The sequence below is a fragment of the Gouania willdenowi genome, chromosome 13, assembly GCF_900634775.1.
Source record: "Gouania willdenowi chromosome 13, fGouWil2.1, whole genome shotgun sequence".
In the NCBI taxonomy this organism is placed as follows: domain Eukaryota; kingdom Metazoa; phylum Chordata; class Actinopteri; order Blenniiformes; family Gobiesocidae; genus Gouania; species Gouania willdenowi.
The window spans coordinates 10,070,985-10,097,763 of NC_041056.1; the positions used below are offsets into that span (position 1 = coordinate 10,070,985).

General features: G+C 37.2%; 1 protein-coding gene across 1 annotated transcript; it reads right to left on the reverse strand.

The window, feature by feature from the left end:
- Nucleotides 1-846: 846 nt before the first annotated feature.
- Nucleotides 847-26,509, reverse strand: LOC114474390 (integrin-linked protein kinase). Its single transcript, XM_028464677.1, has 13 exons — nt 26,374-26,509; nt 20,186-20,435; nt 10,579-10,744; nt 8,071-8,166; nt 7,887-7,983; nt 7,720-7,803; nt 7,528-7,613; nt 6,241-6,350; nt 5,893-6,020; nt 5,596-5,717; nt 5,386-5,485; nt 3,256-3,386; nt 847-2,139 (listed from the first exon to the last, which is right to left on the reverse strand). The coding sequence occupies exons 2-13, from the start codon at nt 20,272-20,274 to the stop codon at nt 1,990-1,992; spliced, it is 1,359 nt and encodes a 452-aa protein (XP_028320478.1). The 5' UTR covers nt 20,275-20,435; nt 26,374-26,509; the 3' UTR covers nt 847-1,989.
- Nucleotides 26,510-26,779: the final 270 nt, after the last annotated feature.

Genomic DNA, 26,779 nt, shown 5'->3' on the forward strand with positions numbered 1-26,779 from the left:
CAGCAGACTCCTACACAACCAACCCGAGAAAAAAGGAGCAAGCAGGTCAGACAATGGATGGATGGAAGTAAAGAATATAGTTGTTTGAGATTGTGTGTGGTGTTTTAATACGAAAAATAATAATTTCAAAACAAAAAAGGTAATTGCAATCTGTAAAAAATGTTTTATCAATTAATAGACATTTCAGGTGATCCCATTTGAATTCCGGGCGACCCCACATGGGGTCACGGCCCCAAGGTTGAAAAACACTGTTGTAGAGTATGTGTCCACCCGCACGTCTCTCCATTTATTGACATTAAACGGCATTAATGGAAAAAGTATTAATGTGACCTTTTTTCCTCCAAAATGCTTCTTTAACTTGAAGATTGTCAAACTACCAAACATTTAAGTGACTATATTCCCAGATATAAAATATGTAAACTGTACAGGTTGACACGTAAACAAGTAAATAAAACAAGGGGGTACTAAATGAGTGATAGTACACACACCCCAGAAAAGGTTGGTAAACACTGCCTTATACAACACATTCTCACTTTGACATTCAATCCTAAAACCTCCTTTGAGACTTCAATTAACCTCATGTGAATAAATTTGGATTATAAGGAAAACTATACAGTATTTACAAAAAGTGAACTACTAAATAAATGCATTACATAATTAATGTAAGTTATACCTTTTGAGAATAACAGCGTACAAGTTTATGAAATATTTGTTACATTAAATGTTGTTTTTCCTTTTTGAATTACTGCACATTTTCAATAAACATATTTTCAACATGTCATTTTTTTCATTTACCGCTAAGCCCAGAGAAATAAACAAATAAATAAATAACACAAAATTGACTGATTCAAGTTGTCCATAAGTTTCATTTTTAATATACTTATATATATATATAAATACATACATTTTATGTCATTCTTGATTTTGGCTTCAGCCTGAAATTCAGCACAAACAAGCAAGCTGGTGCAGGCACAGAAATTATGCATAGCCGATAAAATAAACAAGTCGTAACTAATGCGAAAAGAGAAAAAACTAAAATAAAAAGATACAACAATGGAAACGTTGTAAAACTGTCTAGTGACTTATAATACAACCGTAATACAAGTAGATATTTCATTTCCACTTCCATCAATAAATTACAATGTGGGCTGCAGTGTTCATCCAAGACTACTATTGGAAAAAGATGGTCACGCTTTTTTGTTCGATTGTACAGCTTTGGGAATTTAAAATATAGGGTTAAAAAAATTAAAATAGAATATAAACTTACTGGGAGAACTATTATAAATGTAACACATACATGTGACTGACCACATTAATACAGAAGGAGAAAAGTATTCATGTCATGATGTTTTACAGTAATTTTACCAAAACACACACACACAGTGATGGTTTTCTTCCATCAGAGGTTGGTATGTACAGTCAGTTTTGATTAGCTGTTAAAAGGCCACAAAACAAAACAAAACAAAAAGTTCTAGCTCATTATAATAAAACAATAGATTCTCACACATTACCAACTAAGTAGGATTATTTTTGACATTTTGTGTGCTGAAATGTTCAGTTTCAGTCATTAGTCGTGTTGGTCAAAGTAGTTTGTTGCTAATATTACTGAGAGATAAAACAAAGTATCCTATACTGAGGGTAATTTGATAAAATAAGGCCTTTTTCCTTTCTTTTGCCACTTAATGATTGTACTTGGGTCACGTGATTAAAGTTAAAAACAAGAGTCAATACTAAACTTCTGCAAAAACCCAATCAGCAGATTAGCGACAATAACAGTAATAAAGAGACAAAAGCTTTATATCACAGTGAGAAAACGTTATAAAACAAGTGATTGTTGCTGGACTGGATCACAGGAGTCGAAGCTGCTGTTGCATTGAATGCAGGAGATTTGAAGAGTTTAAGGCAATACTGGTAAAGCACCACATCACACCACCACATCACGGTCACATCTGGTGAAAGACATCCAGGCCGACGATCAGTTTGAAAACTTTACTTGTCCTGCATTTTATCCAAAATTGGTACAATCATATCAAATTTGGGCCTTTTCGCTGGGTCTTCATTCATGCAGATCTTCATAAGCTTGCAAATGTGTGGTGAAATGCCAGGTGGGATGGTGGGCCTCAAACCTTCCAGGGCAATCTAAAATACACAAACACGCATTACAGTGATTTGATTCGTTACAGCATTTCCTGCAAACCAAACATTTAATTATATAACCAATTGTATTTATTAAGGGTGTACCGATTCATCCATTAGGCAAGGCAAGGCAAGGCAAATTTATTTATATAGCGCATTTCATACTCAAGGCAACTCAATGTGCTTTACATGATAAAACATTCAATTGTTTAAAATCAATAAGAACATTTAAATCAATAAGATTAGATTGATAAATGGATTTATATTTCTACACACATTGATCTGTGCTTGGCAAGTTGGCCTTCCAAATTACATTTATCGATCTAAAATCATTTTCAAAATGTAAGCAATGTATTGTATTGATACAAGGAAATAACACATTGGATTTAAGCACGGCAGACTTTATATGGATGTGTTTTAATAATAAAGACGAAGATATTCTAAAGGAGTCGCTCGCTGTGTCCACCGTCAACCACCAGGCCATTCTAGCAGCGTTCACTGCAGCAGCAGCACATGTAGCTCAGGCTTCACGATCATGCTAAAATGAAAAGTATCAGTTTCAACCACTGCTCATTTAACCTGACCAGATGTTGGTTGCACTTCTTGATAATAATATTGTATCATTTTGATGTGATGTATAAAAACTAAGCAGATGAGTCAAATAAACCTAAAAAGTATTTTTATTGAAAACATATTGAGTATTGAAAATGAGAGCAGAAAAGTGAGCATCCTGTTAATATAAACTGAAGTGTTAGTTGTACTTCATTCAAATCAAATGTGAATACATTTGCCATTAAATGTTGTTTACTTGTTTGTTTATGTCCATAATTAATTTATAGATTATTCCCTTACAAGAAACATCAGAAATCTATGAAACCTCACTTGTGCTGTACAGTATCTAGTTTGTTTTTTTCCCCACAGTGACACTGGTTGAATTATTATTTTAGGTAAAAATTTACTGAATTAATTTCAATTTCAAGTCACTGAATCGTTTCAGATCGTTCAAAATTAACCAATATCATCCTCGAATCGAATCAGCAACAACAAATCGAGATTCGAATCAAATCGTTGCTAAAACGAATCGTGACACCTCTGGTATTCATTATGGATCATTCCAACCTTCATGCCTATCTCCATGTTGGAGAGGTCTGCAAATGGCACTTCTCTTGTCACCAGCTCCCACAGCAGTATAGCAAAGCTCCACATGTCTGCAGAACGCCGGTTGATTTCCTCTGGTTTCTTCTGCAGAGCTGCACACCACAAAAAAAACAACAAAAGCCTCACCACAAAGAAGGAAGCATAAAAAGAAGCAATGTTGATATTTTAGTCTCATCATGTTTACTTCACATCGTGCACTCCTGATGGGTTTTTTCGTTATTAAATGCCAGATGAACAGTGCACAGGAAGAAGTCCTGTGGGTATTTTACTCTGTGATTTAGCACCAACAACTCGAGGTACGTTGCTATAGAAACTGAATCTCATGGAAGGAGATGAAGCAATAAGTTTCATCTGCTTTAACTGTGTTTCTCATCAAACACAGAGTTACAGAGCAGAACAGCAGTCCTGCTGAGAAACGTGGGTCAGATAACAGATGGTTTTCAGAAAGGCAACCAATGGCTCCAAAGCTTCCCTTTAACTGCCTATAATGAAGTAAAAGCTTAAACTAAATATTTTAAAAGTTTTTACAACCAAAGAAATTGTTTCCATGCAATCTGTTCCCTATCAACACAAATCAGATGTGCAGTTTGATCGTGCCTTTGGGATTTCAATCTGTGCTTCGTTTGTAAATTAAGGTGCAGACATCTGTTGCCTCTGGAAAACATACCACTTAAAGTCATGGCTTATGATGTTTAAATGACTCCCCTCGGCCTGATCCATGAATGTTTCTTAAAGCCGTGCACTCTAAAAGACGAGTCACACTCGTACAACAGCATGAAAGCTGAATAAATCTGGATAATCCATAAAAATCAGATTTTTTTTTTTTTAACTTTAAAGTGCACAGACATCGTTGGTCTGTCCAAGGATGTCATATTTTCACCAGCGTTTGTTTGTGAGCAGGATTACGTCAAAACTCGTTAATGGATTTTTGACAACATTTTAACCAAGGATAGACCTTATGCAATGGAAGATTCCATTGAATTTTGGCTCAATTTAAGAATTTTAGATCAGTTTAAAAAAAATCCCCACCTTTCATCATTGGCAAAAGTATTATTATATTATAGTTATTTTGGGTTGGTTCCTCAATTAATCCAATGAGTTTCATCCAGATCTGATCTAGTTGCACATTTTATCACAATTTAATTTAGTGTTTGGACTAACTGTATCATTATTAACAGCGTTTACATTTTTTTACAAGCCTTTAAATTTCTCTGGATCACCGATCCAGATAACTGTGATATGCGCTCTTTGAATGCTCTTGTTAAGCATGAAAAGCCATTATATTATAATAAGCACCATCTTCCAAAAAAAAAAAAAAAAAAAAAAAGCAATATACGAAATCAGGATTGAATGAAAAAAAAGTCACGGTTGAAAATAATAATTAAAAATAATTAATACCACTAACTAGTAAGTTCTTTTTTAATCACATGTTTTTCAGGAAATTTACTCTGATCTCCTGACATGTTTTGACTGTCAACTGCCAGTCTTCTGATCGCTTTGATGTTTCCTTGACAAAAACAGCTTGCTGGATTTATTACGGTGAAGTGAAGGTCACATCAAAACAATCAGCAGATGCCTCTGAAGAAGACTGGCAGTTAATAGTCAAAACATGTCAGGAGATCAAGGTAAATTTTCTGAAAACCTGTTTTCTGAATAAAAAAAACCAAAACATATTAACACTGCTCTCTGCGATATGTAAAGTGCTATATCTGCGGGGGTCGCAAAGTTTTATTATGAAATTTTACGTCCATAAAAGTTCCAGGATAGACTTTTTGTTTGTGCCGATTTCGAGTGCAGTAATTTCCCATCACCCACCCGGGCAGGTACAGAGTGTCACGTTTAAAAAATGTCACAGGATGGTTTAAACGGTTACTGACCCAGTAATGACATTACTATAATATTATTTAAATAATACAAGGAAAAAAAAACTCATTTGCTTTTTTCTGAACGTTCCATTTCATGTGTTCAATGCAATGCTAAAAAAAAAAAAAATGATGTTAAGAGGAAATCAGGTGTGGTTTCATTTGGCTCGGAAGTATCGAGAATCCAATGTGTCTGAGTGTATTGATCAGTGCCATCAGTGCTGCCTACCCTCTGGGGCCACCCATGCAGGAGAGTACATCCTGCCTGGACACTGGAAGGAGAACTTGACATCTGACATGCATATTCTTGCTGTCATGTCTTCATCTATCTGTGGAAACACAGACGACAAACTGAGACTTCACAAGCTTCAAGGATGCCACTTCCAAACAATCACTGCTTTATGATCTGATGGTTGACATGAGCACACATTCAGTTTACCATTACACTTCTGCTATTGAGATAGTGACGGGGGATCATCGGCTCAAGTGTGTGTAAGAAGGCCATTCCTGAAGCAATGTCCAGAGCAAACTTAACCGCCTGAGTCTGGTCCACCACAAAGTCTGACAGAAGAATGAGGAACACAAAGTTTGGATCGTCGTTCTTTTTTTTTTCTTTCACAACAGAAAGACAAATGAAAATGATGACAACATGATGGCAGATACTTAAATATAGTCACAGTAAAAAGCTGCAAATCATTAGAAATTGGTGACAGGTGACCACAGTTCTGGTACTCACTGGTGCCTTCATGCAGCACATTGTAGAGGGAGCCATAAGGCATCCAGTGTGTGATGATGATGGGGTGAGGGGCAGGAGGAGACTGACATGCTCCCAACATGGGAAGGACATTTGGGTGGGAAAATATCCTGGGATTAAAGCCCAAGATGGACGGACAGGAGAGGGACAGACAGACAGACAGAAAAGAGGCAAACCCAAAGAGGATTTGACGTGAACATGTGCACATTAACGTGCAAATAATTTTTAAAACAATATTTCAGTTTTGGTTCGACATAATGCAACGGACAAATGAAGTAACGAGAAGCAGAGACAGATGTTCCAAACACATCAGAATAAAAAAAAAGATACCTGAGTTTGGGATACTCCTCATTAAAGTCTCGACTTTTTCTTGTTGTCCAGTCACGAACCTTTAATACCTTGACAACAATTTCATTTCCTTGCCAGCGCCCTTGCCACAGCTGGGAATGAGAAATAACAACAAATCCATCAATGACAAGAACCTTAAAGGGATCCTCCAATGTTTTTACAAATGTGGCCTAAAACCTAAATTTGAAATGTGCTTTTTAGATCATTTAGCAACTTTTTCAGTCAATATGACAATTTGTGCTGCTTTTGCTTGCTCTAAATAATCAGAAAAAGTTAAAGATGTCGATGTAAACCTATTTTGTTTACCAAAAGAGAATAAAAACAGTTATCATCGAAGAAAATCTGTGACAGCAGGGGGCGACAGTTGCAACTCTGCTTTTTGTTATTAGACAATGAAGCAGAGAAGAGCAGCTCTCCTATTTTGCCTTTGCACTCCCTTAAAGCTGCAGTTTCTCCACTTTGTTTTGAAACCAAAATTCAACCTCCCTTACCAGTGTATTTAGTGAATACTCTTAGTGACTTTTTTCTCAATAGAGACAGTGACAAATGTTATCTTGTGTTAGTGGAGATTTTCCTGGTGTTTTAGAGACCTACATATCACTTACATATTACTTGTTACTGTCCTGAGCAGTGGCTGCTGCCGTCGGCTCGTCTCCGCCACAAGCACACACAGACACGGCTGTAATCTCAGCTGACTGAGCGGCAGCCGCATTCAGACTATAAAATGAATTCACCTTGAATAAGCTTCTCTTAGGTTTACACGCAATTTATCCCGTCTGTTCTCGCTCTCTCTCTCACGGACCCTCCACAGTCACGGAGGGTCCGCGAGGACGCAAAGTGAAAATGCTCCATTCCTCTTCAGTGTTGGTGACTTTATTCTGTTGTTTATCCACCTCGGTCTGCCTTTAGTCCGCTTGATTTGCTGTGTAACTGTTGCACCTCACGCTGTTATGGGGACTTGTGCTGGAACAAATGATCTAAAAAGCAGGCAGGATGCTTCACTCCAATAGGAAACAATGGGATGTTTACAGGCAGTGGGGCCATGTGACGTCATAAATCACATGACTTCAAGATAATGCAACACAGGTCCTAAAATGATAAAGTAGTCCCCTTTTTAAAAGTTAATCATACAATTATGGTGCAAATTTAATGCATTTTGTTAGGCATAGATCTCCTAATAAGCACATTTCAAAGGCTATAGGTCACATTTGTAAAAACAGTGGAAGATCCCTTTAAGAACTGCATGAAATTAAAATGAAGACCGCGTACCTCTCCAGACTGGTTCTCGTTTATTTTGGCAAGGAGAGACAGCTGTTTGTAGTCAATGCCAGCCTGTTTGTTCAAAGTACCATTACCTTAAAAGACCAAATGAAAGAGAAATGTGATGAATTAAAAGCCAATCATCTTTATCACAATGCCTAATGTAACATGGTCAACAATTATTGGGTCGTCTGGACTCACGTGGTCTCGTTCTGGTGGTTCCTTTCCAGAATGTGTCTTTGAAAGGTATTTTTGTGAGGTTTTGTCCCAGTTTTTCAGCCTTTTCTGAATAGTAGAATAATAAAAAGTATCAGCACAGAACAACAAAACCGTGCCATAACTGTGGGAATAATCTGATGCTGGATTACCTCTGAGCAGTTCACGGAGGTGAGGTTTGGCTTTGTCCAGAGGAGTTTCCCCATATTTGTTACAGATGCTCACCTGGGCTCCATTAGTCACAAGGTCCTGAGAAAAAGCAAAAACAGTCTGTTAATGATACATGTACTGTATAATACGTTTCTTACCTTCAACTCCACCAGGGGGCACACTAACCTCAGCCACTTGGTCTTGACCCCAGAAACAGGCATAATGCAGTGGTGTATTCCCATGTTCATTAGCTGCATTGGTGTCTGCTTTGCACTGGATCAGCTAAAAAAAGAAGAAGCAACAAGGCAACATTACATGCAAAGCACAACTGGTTGCATCTTGTTTGGATTGCACACAGACATGAGCCCTTAAGCTACCCAAAACAGAGAAGCCCGCCTCCTGTGTGGACAATTATCAGCAATATGGAGACATGACTAATAGTGAACTCAGCAGCTTACTGCTATTCTAAATCAGACACTGCAGGAGAAGTGGCACATTATGACAAAAACTGCTTTGTTTACCGGGCTTTCATGTGAGAAAAAGGTTGATTTTTGGGTAAATTCAGGCAGTTTTTACAACACAGCTTCACACTCTAAATAATAATACATAAATAATCAGAGATGAAAGTAAGGGATGTCCTAGTTTGCACTTCTACATATACATAAAATACTAAATATGTAATAAAACAACCATATCCACGCAATAGAGGTTTTCATGGTGCGTCATCAACCCTGAACTCACCATATTGGAGGTACTCAGCAGGTAAACAAGTAGCACGCACACAAGCAAATCCAGAATTTCGAGAGGAAATGGCGAATTATTGCCGTTTTTGGCTGTAACAATCGGTCAGATTGTGAAAACATTTGAAGTTTTATAAACTTCCAAAACGTATAACAAAGCAGGGAGAACAATGTCAAAAATTATCAGAGGAAAGGAGGCACTTGTGGCCAGCGAAGCAAAACCAGGATCTACGAGGCAAAAATCTGGATAATAATATAATTCATATCAAGCTACTGTATGTGGTTTTATTGCCTTAAAATAATCACATTTAATAGCCCGCTACAGTAGACACAGTTCTTAAAATGTAGAGCTAAAATGTGCTGTATTTCTCGTTGTATTGCAGGTAAAAGGTCTGACCTTTTACCGTTATTACATTACTTACTTTGGCCTTCACAACACATCTGCCATTGATGACTTAATACTGCATCTCCCTCACCCATCCACACAGCATCTGGTTATAGCCCTCCACACTTTTATAAGATTTAAGGTCTTCCGCTGTGTATGGGCTTGGCGAGAAAACCACATATTTGACGATATCAGGATACATAATAGACGGAAGACTCCCGGTCACCATTGATCCAAGACGAGGGAGCCAAATATCGTGCCCATTCCTGCGGACCAAGTCCTTCCCTGTATGCTTTTGCATCTATAACGCATTTTGAGGAGCTTTTCCGTGTTACTGTCCAGAACGTCACGTAGGTGAAAACCCACAATAAGTGATAGATATGAGTCCCAACAGGATGTTCACTTTACATTTCCTAGATATGTCATAATTTAAGGAATATTAAAAGATTTTGTAAGAATTTTGAGTTTTTTTCAACTGTCTCGCATTAAAAATGACTACCATCATGCAGAGGTGAAAGCACCGGATTATGAGTACTCACGTAACTGTAATTGAGTTGCTTTTATGGGTACTTTTTTGAGAATATTTCTAAATCAGTAATTTTACCTGTAATGAAGTACGTTTTAAAAGAAGTAAAGTAATTTGTTACATTTCTACACCCGAACATTAGTAAGTAAATTGGTATTTTTGTGAACATTGTGAAACTACAAAAAATGAAATGACCAGACAGCAATCAAATGGATCACATCACAGACGACCAATCAGATTAAACTTAATAAACAAAATAGCATTGAATGCTGGTTATTTTATTATTTGTACCTATATGGCACATTTGGCATGGCACTGTTGTCATTCAGTTAGCAATACTTAGAGCCTGATGATTTTTTTTTATTTTGAATTTAATTAATTGGTGTTATTTTATATTAAAAAAAAATCAAATAAAAAAAAGAATTATACATTCTGACAAACCTTTTATTTTATACAGATGCCTTTGTGAATAATAAATGAAGTTCCAATTGTGCAAGATTTGGTCTCTTCCTTTTTAAGTTTATACATGAGATGTTTACTGTATGCATAGAACAGTGGAATGATTTATTACCAAAAATAAACATGTGGGTGAAAGTAACAAGTAACTTTTACTTTGAGTACTATTTAATTGAGCTACTTTTTATTGTAATTGAGTATTTTTTGTATGACTTACTTGTACATGAGTACAATTTCAATCAAGTACCGGTACTTCTACTTGAGCAGGATATATTAGTACTCTTTACACCTCTGCAAATAATGCACGTCAATTGCTAATGTTAATATTTTTCAGTTATTGAGGGGGCGTAAGAGAACAAGAACTTTCATGATTCATGTATTTAAAAGTGCTGCACAAAAGAACATAATGTCTGTTTTTTGGGGAGTTATTTGTTTTTTTTTTTTTAACTCAATTCCTGTCACGATATGAATAATTCTGAGATGCATCAGTAGAGATATTTATGCAATCCACCAAATTAGTAAATAGAGTCAGTCAGGAAGAGGCTTTTCTCAGCCTAACTGTGCTCATTTGTTAATATCACACCCACCTTTCCCACAATGTCTCTGTGTCCGTGACTTGCTGCCAGATGAAGGGGCGTGTCATCTCCCCGGTTCATGACGTTGATGCGAGCTCCTCTCATGATGAGCATATCCACCACGCTAGAGCGTCCCTCCCTGCAAGCCCAGTGCAAAGGGCTAAAGCCATGGTCATCCCTACAGACACAAAACCGGTCATGTTAGGCATGTGAATCTCCATCACTGACAATGTATTCGATACGCATCTTGATATACCACCAGCGATACGATACAACAGCGATACATTGAATCCCCTGGCAATACGATGCTATACAATTCGCCCCTGTTCCCGATTCGATACAATTTATTATTGATTTGATGGTGAATTTGTGACAAATTCACTGAAACTTCACTTGACTAATTGCAAAGTTCTACTTCCAAATAAATCTGTTGAAAAATTGTATAGTTTTTATAGTATATTATTTTTGCATGGATGCCAATATTTATGTTTGGGTATGATGTAGTGATTCAAAATTACTCCCGATCTCTGCTTAATTCCAATAAATAATTCTGATGAAAAGTTTCTATTTTTCTAATATTGTCAAAATTGCTAAGCTTAATTTCCAGTGAAAATTTGTCTGATGTATACACCCCTACAATCCTACATAGATATCTACAACTAAATTATTTAATCATTTACACAATGATTCATGTTTTCTCAGTCAATTTTCTTGTCCCACAAGCCAATTTGGGTGTTTCAAAGGGCCAGATCTGGCCCCGGCGTCTTGAGTTTGACACATGACCAAAAGGAACAATAACAAAAAAGCAAAGAAGTACATGCAGCTCAGACTTAAAAAACAGCCACTTATTAGCCACAGGCGGACATCATTGTGTGCTGCTCTGACACATGTTGGACAGTGTCCCTGTTTACATGACAGACACTGACTGATGAAGCCCATTCCCAGTGACACACAAACCACAAGAAGATAAAGATGCAGAAGAACAGGGTGACAGAGAGTCAATCAGGAAGCCTCTAAGGCCAGAAAACAGAATGCAGCGAGAGTGAACCGCAGTCCTTATAAGGTCCAGGGAGACTTCCGCCACACTGCAGCTGTCTTCTGTGATTGTGTCACGTTTTTTTCTGCTCTCCGCTGCCTGCTCGTTTATCATATTCTACTACTGACTTCCTATAAATACTGAACTAGCACCACAGTTCCTGTACTTTCCTCTCCCTGCCTCAGAAACAGACTGTAATCAGTATTCAGATGATTATCAGTGCTTCCTTATTATATGTTTAGAGTTGTTGTCAAACTATTAGGGCCGGAATCACAGAATCAACCTATGAAAAAACGGAATCCACTGTTGAACACGGAAATGGACATAATGTGAATTAAACAGCATCATCGTGAGGCAAAGGACGTTTGCTATAGGAAAAGGTTTCCGGGGACCGCTCATTTAATGCATTGTCCACCCTAGGGTGATTCACAAAATTATTTTTCACCATATTATGCCAGATCGCTTTTCGTCTTGTTCAGATTGACAATGTAAGCATCTGCACCGGAAATAGAGTAAATCGCTGCATGTTTAGGGGTGGCGCACACTTTTTCACAATGTTGAGGTTTTTTCTATTTTCAGGAATAGTGTTTGAACTGTTGTAATGTTTTTACTCATTTACTATGAATACAGGGATAAACTATTAATGACCATACTTGCCTTTATATTGGTAAAGTTTCTGATATCTGTGGAAGTTATGCATTCTTTGGTTGAACAATAAAAATTGTGAACACTTGTGCCACCCTTTACAGATGTTATATTGGCCCAATTTTTTTGGTACAGATGTTCAAAATGTCAATAGGGACGAGGCAAAATGCAATCTGGCAAAATTTGGAAAACTCTTATACATATTGTGAACATAGGGTAATGATAAGTTGATAGCTTCTAATACTTTCTAATATTCTGACCCCTAGAACTCTAGAATGTGGTCATCAGGACAATATTAATTAGGCTAATTTAAATAAAGTTGATAAAACTTAATCAATAAACCTGCTCAGATTCAGTAAACCATTGATCACTGAGGGGAACTTGGGTCACATCAATGCTGCTATCAAACATCTTCATATGACATGATTTATGAATAATTAAAAAGGAGCAGTCAGAATTATCCATGTCACTACAACATAGCTATCTTTTAATTGTCGTAATCACATGATTGTAAATTACATTTTTATTTTTGATCATCATCATTTTTTTAATTATTATTATTTATTTTGTTAAAAACTAATGTTTTCTAAAAAAAAAAATATTATTTCTATCAAATTAAAAAAAGAAATGGATTTTGAAAAAAAAAAAAAAATGAATGTAGAAAATATGGAATTTTGAAAAAAATAAAATGAATTTTATCTGGCCCTAAACTATGAGTAAGCAGAAAGCATTAGGGCTGCACAATTATGGCCAAAATGATAATCACAATTATTTTAATTAACATTGTAATCATGATTATAATCACAATTATAAATCATGTTAGGGGAAAAAAACAACTTGTTTTTATTACACTACTTTTTAAAACAAACAATATGTGTAGTTTAAAGTACAAAATTAAGCTTTAAAATAAATTAACGCAAGCATTTAAAATGGACCAAAGGCTATCAAAATTGATACATTATTACAGAGTGTAGAGCCCGCATTTTAAATGTAAATATTGCTGACGATCACATTAATTTATTCGTGGCAACCAAAATCGTGATCACTATTAAAATGTGGTTAATTGTGCAGCCCCAGAAAGCGTTATAAGAAGCTAATAGAGATCAGAAGGTGTCTGAACCCTCAGCCCGACCATCGCCAATTCATAGGCTTGGCTTCACACACATCCGTCCTCCAAACACTATCAGCAGCCCCACAGAGACCTTCAATCACCATCACAGAGACGTACATTAAAGCTGCTGCTGCTTTCAGACACTCAAGTCCAACTGCAATTTCCTCCCAGACCAAAAGGCTCAATCCCCACCCCCAACAGACTGACTTTTATGATTCCATTGGCTTTCACTGCTTTTCTCTGCGGGAGTCTGTTTAGAGGAAAAGGCTGTTTTCTTTCACCCACATTTTGATCCTTAGTGCTTTAGTTCAACTTCAGTAATGAGGTAATCAAATCAGAGCATGTAATCTGTTTAAATAGGAAGAAGAGAGATGAAAAGCTAAATTAGTTATGTACACAACTCTAAAAAACAAGTGTATGTACAGAACACCTGAGGCTGCAATGCACTCAGGTTACAGAGTGAGTGATTAATCACAGTCCACTCAGCTTATCGATTCAGTAAGCTTTCAACAGGAAACAGGCCAGAAAGGGTTCGTGCATCTGCGTTTATCACTTCACGAAACATGAAAAGTGATGACTTCTGCAGAGTGGGCTAAAACATAATTACACTGTGATTAGTGAAACCCAAACAAACAAAGGCTCTGCAGCGGAAAAAAGAAAATTTACTTCGGTGGCGAGAAAAACTGCAACTCAGCCCTTTGCTGCCTACTTTTCCTCTGCCTTTTTATAGGATGGATGGATTTTCCCTTTAAGCTGACTTCATCCCACCAAACGCAGAGGGGCTCCAGTGCCAGGGTTCTCTCCACCGCACTCACTGCAGTGATTTATTTCAGGCACTTCCACCTGCCAACAGAGCTCAGTTTGGCAGACTTAAGAGCCAGAGGAAGAGTCCCTGTCTGCACCCTGTATCTATGTGCACCCACAACCCAGCAGGTCACATGACAGGCCACACAAGAGACATCAGCAGATATACTCAAGACTAAGGCTGTGTTGGAAATGGCATATTAACTTACTACTCATACTAAGTCTGACATCAAAATTAGTATGTAGTGCATTCACATTAGATAGTATGACTGAGTAAGCGGATGTATACTATATCGGGACATTCCTGAAGTATGCACAACGGGCACACTAGTCATACTCAAAAGCCCCATCATGCATTGCAAGCGGAATGTAAGCTAAAAGTCAAACATCTCCTTTTCAAAATAAAAGCATTTCTTTTTGTCTTCCAGTGTTCTTGCCAGCGCTGTTGAGCATTGGGGGCCCCTGACACTGTAACTTTAATGTGTTTCAACCACCGTAGAGTGGCTTTTCTGTTTTTTTTTTTTTTTTTATCCCCGCTTTTTAATTTTATTTATTTATTTATTTTAAATCAGTACCATCGTACCGAACTAGTGTTTCAGAGGGTTATACATTTCAAAAGACTCATACCTACAGCGCTTGCTCATGTTCCAAGCGATCCCCCTAAGCTGTGAATAATTTCTGGTGAGAACCCTGTCTTTCATTAGTTTTTAAGTCTTTTGAAAAAAAAAATTAAATGGAAGTTTTGTCAATAACACAAAGGCGGGTCTCCGAAAAGTCCACATTTAATGCGTTTCCGCCAGTTTTATGGATCAAATGACCACATGTTAGTATTATATTTGCTCACTTTTTCATTTAAAATGCTTTCAGAACTTTTAAAGGTGGAGTATCAACAGATATAGTTATCCTCAGTGTGCTTCAGGTTTTTGTCGTCGTAGGTTCGAAATGCATCTTGGGAAACTTGGAAGTATACTTCAGCAGGAAAGGTCATCATCCTAACCATACTTATAGTACATAGTAAACAGTATTACTCATTGAAGTTGTAGTGCATAGTACAGTGTATGCCATTTCGAACAGCCTACGTCTTCAATGGATTCTGGTTGAAGATGGAAAAAATAAAGTGTTCATATATTGACTACTAATCAGGACTACTGATAGTGCAGATGAATGTCAATGAAACGTTCTGCCACCCAGAATTACAAGTTTGAATAGGATTTCCTTCTCTTTGTTGTTGTTGTTTTAAATTAAGGGAAATAAAACGTGTAAAAGTTTGGAGAAATTGTTGAGGTGAAATGACTGAACCGAAGTGATCTAATGCTGCTGGGAGACCGACGTGGATACAATTGGATAGTGGGGGTGGGACATGTGTGCTGCTGTGCATTCCTCTTTTGAAAAATTTACTATAGAGCCACATACACACTGACTCGCACAAAGATTCCCTGTGTCTTCCAGCCCTGCCCACTACAATCATCTCCTCCCCCTTTTTCCTTCACTTTTGGTAGGTGGTTGATGGCTCCCTCGAGGCCCCCGCGTGTTGCTCCTTGTAAGGAGATGCCTCATTCCTCAGCTATTCTGTGTATGGGAGTTACATCAGCGTAAACAAGCTATCGTAGAGTCCAGGAAATATTACAGCGAGTATCTGATAAGTCTGAGTGTGGAGGAGGACTTTATATGTGAGGATTGAGTGGGGGGAATTCTGGAACAAAAAGAAAAGCACCAAGAGTAACTGGGCTTCAACCACTGGGGAAGATTTATCACCTAGAAAGTAAGCTTGACATGTAATCTGCAAATGGGTCCGTCACAAATGGCCAAGTGGCTCCACAGTGAGCAAATATAATCCTCGTAGAAAGTGTGTCGCAAAATTTTAATGAAAAACAAGACCAATAAAAGATTTAAGGGACATTCTGTCATCCAACAATCCATAACGCACAAATAAAACAATAAAATTACAATTTGGTCTTCCTCTAAAATGCTTCAAACTACAGAAACTAGCACTGTACAAAAACAAAAAAAGGATCTGCTTCTTGCAAAAATATCAAAGGAAAAAAGTTTTGCCTCCTGAACACAAATGAAAGCAAAGGAAATTAAAGTCAGGAATTGCTGTTCAATTAAGTTAGTAGTACACGTGGCTTATGATCCAGGTATCTGGGTCAATGACGTGCCGTCTAAATATTCTATCCAACTGCATTTTTTTTAGTTAAAAAAAGATTTAACTGCATAAAAAAATACCAAATATGCAGTAACTTTGTATAGATGCGCTCAGTTACTTACTAAATTACTTCTTCCATTTATTCCGTTATTCAAAGTGTCAAAATTTCATGTGGTGCAACTTTCTGGCCATGACTGCTGTTTTGGAAAAACATTTTAAAATTACTCTCAATCTATTCAAATGTATTTTTGCCCTATTTTCATTATAATATAGTCCTGTATAAGATTTCAAAGTATCTCTATTTTTATTTCCATCATAATAGTCATGCAAACCTTGCCTGATGATGCCCATTTTTCTATTAACCCATCTATTCTAAACCTCTGCTTCTTCATCTTCATGATGAAAAGCAAACAGCAGCAGCACAAGTAGCTACTGTGTTAGATCATGCAAGTGCGGCCATTAAAAGTCCAACCGCCGCTCCTCCTTGTTGATCCGTCAATAGATTGTGGTAGAATATTTGAAACCCCAACACTTTGAAAGGCAAAGGAAGCACAACTGACCTGCATCATTGCAATGAGAGCCCCGTAGAAAACTCTTTATTAAACAAGAAGACAGTCATCAACATCTCCCGCCAGATTGGTTTTCATAACTCTCAACTTTTTCGTTAATGTCCTAAATCTAAAAACTTAGATGTATACATAAGAAAATATCATCACATCAGAATACAAAATTACTATTTTAAACGGTTTCTAAGAGCACTATAACTCTGGAAAAAATAATTGCGCATTTCTCATTTATGAACTCCATCAAGGTAAGTGTTTAGGTACCCTAAAGCCACACACCAATTTTGGTTATCGTATCTTAAACGGTTTCTGAGAAAAGCTGTCCCCTTTAACTCGGACGTCCCAGAGCTCCGGGGATGGGGGGGATAATAATAAGGGACAGGTGTAAGAGAAAATCCATTTGGCAATATATCGCTATATTTCACTGCGCGATAATTATATAGATCCAAAAAATCAATTTTTAAATCATGTTTTTTTAACAAAAAAAGAATTTATTGCGCTAACATATGTATAGGACGTAAACGTCTGGTCACTCGGTGTCAGTGAACCACATCAGACCATGTTAAACAACCTCACTCCTCAATACATTTTAGATTGTAAGTTTTGTCAATGTATTTGGTTACTTTCTATTAAAAAAACTTTAAAAAATTAACAGAATCAGAATCTGCTGTCGAAGCAAAAGTTTAACTTTTTTGAAAAATGTAATTTGACAGTTTGATAAACATACCACTTGTTTTTGATATTGGTACTAGAATTACAGATAGTTACCATTTACTTGTTCTCGCAAGTTAAAAAAAATAATAATAAATTGCATTTCATACCATTTTGTAGCTGTAAAGTTAAAATTTGTATTCATTAATGTTGTGATATGTCGCAATGGATATCGTATTGTTTAGTATCGGAATATATTGTATCAGGTGATATGCAAATAATTCTGTGGGAACGCCTAAACGATGTCACAATGTTTTACATCCTTGACAATAAAATAAAAATGTTAAAATAAAGATTTTAAAAAGGAGCAGCTCAAAACAAAGCAGTCAGTAAACGTGAAAAGGCTGATCCAGTCTTTCACTGTTTGCAATGAAAACAAAGAGCAGCGATTTACAGGAGGATCCTAAACGTCTAGTAGAAGAGATTCCTGAGTGCCAGTTAGATGTGGGCTTTGCCTTTAGGGTCGTTAGAGAGGAAGAGGAAATAGGCGGATGACTGCTGATCACTAACAGATTGGTTTTGCTCACAAAACAAAGCAGAATTACAAATCTACACTGAACATCCACCGCCATGTTTTTTCTATAATTTGGTGAAGCCAAAAACTGCAAGAGCTCAAGTGAGCATTTCTCATTACTGTGATAAACATGAGCGTTATTCCTCTTAACACCTCTGACATGTTCTCTATTTGTTAGTATTTAAAGAATAAACTGTACTTGCACCAAAGACGAACTGGCTTTAATCGTAGGCCACGTCTGTAGGGGCCAAAAACACGGGAAGTGGGTCTGCAACAGATAGCAGCTGTAAGACTTTTCTTAGCGATTCTGTTATCTGGCATCACAGAGTCATGTCGAGGCAAGTCTTGTGATTCAAAAGATCTTTGCCAAGAGAATTAAAAGTACCAGCAAGAGAAAAACTTACCTGGTAGACAACTGTAGTGTCCTTTAGCCTGAGTGAATATTTCATTGAACTCACAACAAATCAAAAATGGCTGAAATAGATTAAAATCTGACTTGATTTAAAAATAAATCTGAACTATTTTAAGTGTTTTCTCAGTAACAGTGATTGAATATCAAGGTGCAATTTTTTGATCCCATGAAAAAAGGCTGTTAACTGAAGAAACGGTTGCACAGGAACAGACACCCATATAGTCACTTCTATAGTTATTTTGGTGAGTGAATAAATTAAATATGTTTTTTGGACAGCAGTCTGATAACAGGTAACTGGATGTACATTGAAGAACTCCACAAACGTTCACTTTCTAGTTGAGCATCAGCTTTACATTATTTCATAACATTCCATAGCTTTTACTCTTTTAGTCAAATAATCAAAGCAAGTAAAAAAAAAAAAAAAAACACATGACTTCTCCGTTTAACGCAGTGGTTCCAACCTTTTTTTGGACCATGACCTCATTTTGTGCATATCAAGAATTTATGGCGACCCCAAAGACATTTCTTTTCTTAGGTTAGTTTTTGATTATGTTTTATAAACAGTATTACAAATGCGGAGTAGCCAGGACTAGTGACAAGTTATGCCAACTCAGATATATACATAAATAGTTTTTACAGCATTTTAGTCAGACTCGATATATGTGGCAAAGTGAAAGTATAGAATACAGTCAATTGTGTGTTTTAATTTTAAAAATTTTAAAAATCTATTTACATTTTTTTTTTTTTAGAAATTTTCAGGCTACCCCAAGGTTGAAAAAACTGCTTTAATGGGTCAGTCAGTTTCAATATTTACGTATGTACTTTAACAATAAAGACTAAAATGTGATTATGGCTTTTGCTGCTTATTAATTACTAAGAACAAAGAGGTTACTTAAAGTCCATGTAAAGCAAATTCAGCCATTCTATTCTTAACACATTAAATAGATTACAATTTAATTGTGGAGCTAGGTTTCACAAACTGTTTCAATTTTCTGTGTTTAGGATTTAATGGGCGGGTCAGAAATCATAGCCGCGTTAAGGCAGGCATACACCATGCGATTTTTTGGCCCATTTAGAGCCAATTTTCAACTTGTGCATCCCAATACAACCTTTTCACTTCCGATACTAAACCGATAATGCAGCCGTGCATTTTGGTTGATACCAATATCGATCCGATACAATAGCAACACAAATCATTCACTTTTATTACTTATTTTGTAGTGTTATGTGGAATGTTAGAAAAAGGTTGGTTAAGTGATATTACTAAACAGAGAATAATAATTTGCAAAAGTAAACAGTAAAACAACTGATATTTATGGGTTATATACATTTGAACCTTAAACTTAAAAAAGATTGTACAACTGAGTAAAAAAAGATTAGAAAGATAACCCTGAAAAATAACCACAATAATTTTTTTTGCCGATATTGAAAGTGAATGTACACTTACTTGTGTCACTAATGACTGCTTGGAATGTTATAACTGTCCTGCCAATGGCGCACCTTAATTAAAGTGGCTGGTATGTGATGTCTTTAAATAAAAAGAGGGATCAACCAACCTATTGACTGTCCCATGCTACACAGAGCTATTTTTGATCTGCTTCTCCATGGTAAACACATTAGGCTGTAAAATCTTCATTCTCGCACTAGCTACAGTATTAATATTTAAGTGTTGCTCACCCTTGATTGAGATCATTTTCTGTGTTGTCCAGCCACAGGCGTACAGCCACCGCGTTGCCTTCCCGACACTGTGTGAAGATGTCGTCCATTTTGGCTTCCGGGTTTTATTTTTTCCTCTTAAGGTGCACCCGTGGGAACAACAGAGGCAAAACTGAAGTGATGCAGGTGAGAGAGGCGACCCGAGGGGTTGAGGCCAGTCTTGTCCTGCATTAGTCCCTCGTCTGGGATAAAATGGGGGACTGAGATGACCCTGGAAAAAAAAGAGGCACAAAGAGGGTACACTTTGTTTCAGCAACAATCCTGGCAAATAGCAGGTATTAATGAGACCACTGAAAATTTTCAGCCCAAAAGTTAATTTTTGGTGTTTGGCCGAAACACTTTTCCCCACAAAAACAAGGCGACCAAAGCAGGATGTTGTAAAGACGAGAGCAAAAAAAGCTGTATGGACAGATGCCAACTTATCCACAGACTCACGGAGCAGCTGCATTTCAATACATCTGAGCATTATAGCGTCTTCTGAGCAGAGTTTGAAACGGGGGATGTAAGTGTGTTTTATGTTTCTGTGTCAAGTCAAAACTATAGTTACGCATCGCCCTTGTGTGTGTCTCCAAGAACATTCTTGGATCATAAATACAGCATGGAAGCTGATTTTCTTTAACATCATCAATGCACTTTGGAGTCTATTCTGTTACATCAGCATGAGCATGAGCTTAAGACCAAAACGTCATGCAGCGGTGCTGTTTTTGGCTGTGCGCTTTTCTCCCCCTGTTAAGTCAGTTGCTGAACGCCTCCATCCCAGTTACGCACTCTGTGTGGAGCGGCCCTGAAATGTGGGCGTTCCCATTCAAATCTGGCCTTGTGCGTATTCTCCTGCCAGCTTAACTTCTTTTCCTCTTACGCACTTCTGAACTTGGAATAAGTGCAGCTCCCCGATAAGGTGAAACATCATATTACACAAGAAGTTTGGACTTCGTTACAATTTAAACCACATACACACACTGTCACGTTGACATGAGGTTCAATATGTTCACATTTAACAGTTCTAAATTGGACAATACGCGTTACGTTTCATTATATTTTATCTGTGCCGTCCACTCTTTTTTCTGCAGAGTCGGGAGGTGCTGCGTCATGGAGCTGATCAGATGTGCCCCTCAGCTGCTGCTGCTCGATAAATGAAACTCTGACAGACGTCAGACTTCTGCCAAGGCTAGTCACAGTGATGTCCAACTATTTTCATACTAAGTCCAACGTAAAGCCACAGTTTGATCCACTACAGAGTAAATGCAACAACAAATAAAGCTGATTCTAAATAATAAGTGAAACAAACTGCCATATGCGGAAGTTGGAGTCGGTGAAATGAGCATGAGAGGATGATACCTGAAACTGTTCCCACACATATTTAAATGAGGCTCAGCTTCAGTTCGGACTCGTTCACATCAGCTCCATAAGGCTTTAAACAATTTATATTTAAAACTGCGTATTATGTAGGAAGCCAATAGTTCTGTTTCACTGCAAACATCTCCGTCTCTTCAGGACGCTCTGTGGGATTATTTCCTTAACCCTCCAGCAAATAACACTCAGTCACGCTTTAGATTAAGTACTGTATTGATTACAGATGTTGACTGATGTGCTGATCATTTCTGAATGTAGGAATGGAAGAAGTTTATAAAAATCAGGCTTTCCACACAAATGTTAATCTATTGTTAGTATGAGGGGGAAAAAGGAGAGATTTTAACTGTGGTTCAGACAGAAAAATGTGTCCAATCTTCACCCTGCAGTAATCCTATCAAAACAACTGGTCACATTGTTTATCAACAAAGGCGTTTCAAATTAAAAGTGTGCTTTATAATTTTCACGGATTTCAATTACATTTACAAGCGTTGGGAAAACTCCATGTTCCGTGATTTCTAGACAGCCCCCAAAAAAGCCTCCTGGGCTTCAGACCGCCTTCATTGACAGACTACGCGCACTTGGTCTACTTACGCGCTTGGGTGTGTCAGGAGCCTGGACCGGAAAATAGACCTCTCTCACAGCTTCCGTATTTTGCAACGGAAATACGCAATCGCAGCGGAAACCTACTTCCTCTTGCAGTCAGGGCAACGGGTAAACAACAAAGATGGCACAAGCAACGAGCAAGAGTTCTTGTAGAATACCGGGCTGTTCTTGTAATCCCAAAAGCATTCTTATCTACCCTTCCCTGTTAACGGTGAAGCTAGACAAAAATGGGTTCAGGTTATTCGGCAGGATGAAGGACCAACTTTTACTACTAAAACGGAGGAATTCAGGGGAAGTGGACCGATTCCCATGGACCGAACAGAACTTCAGCAACGGAGGAGCTGGTCCTGTAGAACTCTGTTACTGGTAAGTTTTATTTCATCCTTTGTTAGTCTACCATGATACGCTTGCTACAATATTACCTCAATATTATGACCGTTACATCTAACGTGGTGCAGGCTAGCGAGTTAGCCGCTGGTAAGCTAGGAAACAATAATAATCCTGAAAGCAGCAGCAGTAATATTTAATTGACTTGTATTCAGAACTTCCCTTGTTTTTACACAATGGCCATGTAATATTATTACTGAACTATATGGTAACAACGTTTCCTGCTCATTTCAGAGTTGTTGACGTGGATTTGGAGCTAATTTTTAATCTGAAGGTCAGCTTGTCTTCATCTCAGGGCAAATCCAATAAGATTTATTTATTCTATGCAAACATCAACATGAACAATATTATCTGTTGGTCCATCCAGAAATATCATTATACACTATTTACTTGAATTTATATTTGTTTATGAATAAATGAAATCATTACTAAGAACAAATATGATTTTAAATCCTCCATGCAGGAAAAAAGGAGGAAGATGTTAACACAGATGTTTTTCCATGGAGTAGTCAGGGACACGGTTCATGGAACAGCATCAGCAGGACCAGGACCACGTCCATGGTCGAAAGTTATTTATTCTGTATTTTACAAGGACTTTGTTCAATGTTTAATGCCTACTTGTAAGCACACACAGTTATGTTTTTCAGATAATTTAAGCTCTTTACACCCACACATTCTGAGTTTCAAACATCAGCATGTGTTATTTGTTTGTCCCAAGATAGAAACATAACCTGCCCTGCTGCAGCACATACTATTAGGTTTTTTTTTATATATATATATACTGTATTTACAGGAATGTAAGGTTCATGGAATACTCAACTAAGGAGTGGAACATTTAAATATAATAATGCAATTGAGATTTCCTCAAATCAAACAATTTATTGAAACAGATCAAACAACAGCTGTGGGTATAAAATAAATATGGATCAATAAGTATCATGTGTCGTTGATCATTAATAACTAACACAAGCTGAACAGCATGATGACGAGAACACAAACATATGTTTATTTAAATCCAACATCATCCCTTCAGTCAACCACACAGTAAGTCCTCGGACTAAATATGGATGGATGGAATGACATCGGGATGCACGTATGTTTCAGATATTCTGGTCGTCTTGAGTCCCAGGAGCAGCGCGATCATGGATGTCCAAAGACAGTCAGCCTTAAGAGCATCTATAATGATAAACAAACATATCAAAATCAACGTATTGCCTTTATCTGCTGTACTTATGCATGCATAGTCGAAGCTAAGTAGCTTAGCAAAGGCTAACACTAACACAGTCATTGTTAAAAAATAAAACATCTTTGATAATTACCTGTGTTCCTGAACGTTGTCGTACATTCCTGTGACTCTGATGAAGACGGGTAGAGTTGTTTGGCTGAATCTTTACGTAGGATAGGCAAATCAGTGAGGGAAGTTGTGAAGACTCTCTGATCCATTTTAAATTGCCCAGCTTTCTGCAGTGTTGACATTTTACCGAAGTCCGCATACACTGCGACTGCGTATTTCCGGTTATTGCGCAGTAGTAAGGCATATACAAAATACATACACAAAAAACATTTACATTTTAGGGTATTTCCTGGGTTAGGGCTAAAATAAAAGGGGTAGCTGAGTAGCTAAAAGTAAATATGAGCTAAAATAAAACTGACAGAACTTCAAGTCACGTGGTGCACCTATCACATGAGCTAAACTGGCCAATGAGGGGTGCTCCGAATGAATAGACTGGCAGTCTATCCATACGTTTCCGTATGAATAGTAGGGATGGGAATCGAAGGCTGGTTCTTTCTGAGAACCGGCTCCGAGTGATCCAATTCCTAGGAATCGTTTGTTTGCTTGTATTTCAATTCCTCTTATCGGTTCCTCTTACGTCGCAAATACGTAACGATAAACTCCTCCAGGTACAGTATATTGTGTTTATGCTAGCACCAAGTGAAGCTCCTTCCACCATATAGTTGTTTTCTGTCCACCGCGGAGAATCCACCTCCTCCACCCGCAGCTGTGCTGTGTTTGTAGCGTCTCTGTTGCTACGCTAGTCACTTCCGGGTTCTGTACACTTGAGCTGAAGTTGCTTCTTGCACGGACTTTTCTTCCGAAAACAACAAACCTCAGCAAGAACACACAGCTCGTCACCAGTTTATGTCCTCATAACAAATAATAAAACACGGGAGACGAACTGCTATTGACCGTTGTCTTTAGTTTGCTCTTTCACATTGGTTCACACACACATGGCTGATGACGTCACATGTAACAACGGGGATGGGATCTCTGAAGGCCCATTTATAGAAATGTAAACAAAGGCTAAACTTAAGCTTTACCGTTTAAATACATAACAATAAGTGCAGCTGTACTTTTGGTTAATATGTTCTTTTTTACAGAATAACTATTTGTTTTATGTCTGAATTAGTTTTGGACCAAGTTGTTCAAGTTCAAAAAGGAGCACTGTAAATATTCTCAAATGTTTGTAGCCAAAATGTGTCACATGTTGTAATAATAATTCATCAATTTTATATAGTGCTTTTGTATATATTATCCAGTGAAAAAACCATCTATACCTGGTGGATTAAAAGAGAGCTGATATCCTTGCAGGAAATTAAAGAGACAAACATAATATAATAAAGAGTTAAAGCAAATAAATCCATTTGTATTATTTAATTCCCTCACCCAATGAGAATCGATAAGAGAATTGGTAGGGAATCAAATTGATAAGCAGTATCGATAATGGAATTGGAATCGCTAAAATCAAATCAACTCCCATCCCTAATGAATAGCCACGGCCTATTTATTTTGACTCTCTTCCAGCAGCTCAGTCAGCCATAGGCCTGTACAATATTATTCAATGTACTGTATGAGTGGGGTCAAGTTTAACATTTTATTTTTCTATTTTATATTGTCCATTGTTGGAACATCAGTGCTAAATAAATAATTTCATATTTTAATTGATTTATTGTTTGCAATTGTATAATTTAACATTAATGTTTCCATGTTATAATTTTAGTGAAGTTAATAAATGCAATGGAACTAATCGTTTGCATAATAATTTATTCCGGCCTTGATTTTCTCATTTTTAGTTTTGGCAAATAAGTTTAATTTCGGTGCATTCCTAATATGTTATCCTTCTTTGAATATGAGAAGTGTCCAATGAACTGTATTCTCCCAATATCGTCCCAATAATTTCTATTGACAAGGCTTGTAATTGGTTGTCACCAGCCTTCCTTCACTTTTAACAGTGGCGCGTTTTTAAAAGAAACAATAATGGAGGATGTGGGGGACAAACTCAGCTGTGAACTTTCAAATCTGGGTAGCTTTTACAACTCATTTAAAAAAAAAAAAAAAAAAAAACCTCCAAACAAAGTAAGACGATGAAAGCAGCTGAAATGTCTAACAATAAATAGATAATATAAATAAACGTTGCACAAAGGCGTGTTGTCATATATGATGTGTCTCTTTGTGTTATGTATGGTCTTACATGGTCAGAGTTAAATTATTCTTTCGGCTGCCTACAAGACTACTTTCTTATTCAGCTAACTCATGTCGAAAAGCTAAGTTTAAGTAAACCTGTCAGTCTTTAAGGGTCTACTTAAAATATATATCTAAAGATTAATTACACTGACTATTTCTCGTACGAACACTCTTGGTGTAGAAAATGTCAAAGAGTTCAGGTTTTTATGCTAACGAGTTGCTAGCTGTTCTACTGACACCGCACCGCTACTCTTCAAAAACTCTTCATTTCATTAAAACCCAGTTTCCGGTTCGGTATTTCAAAAGTAAGAATAACGGTCTAGCTATTCTGGATGAAACCTACCTGTTTTGGTAAACTGTGGAGGTCTCACGTAGGCAGAAAGCAGCAGTTTTGAGCTACGTTGTTCGCTGTGTGTGAGAGAGCTGTGGGACGTCCACACCCTCAGCCCCGGATGTAGAACTGGACACACACAAAAGTGCGTCCCGCCACCTAGAGGCAGCACGAAGAACTGCAGCATGTAAAATATCCACCCCCTCAGGTCATACTTTTCTTTCTTTGTTTAGTCTTTTTTTCCCCCTGGCATATAATTAAATCATTTTTGCACAGATTGTTACCTATGGCTACAAGAATACAGTCAGAGACGTTTTTTTTTTTTTTAATAATCTGATTTTTTTAATATAATATATATATATATATATATATATATATATTTTTTTTTTTTTTTTTCAAATGTATTTAGTAAAATCAA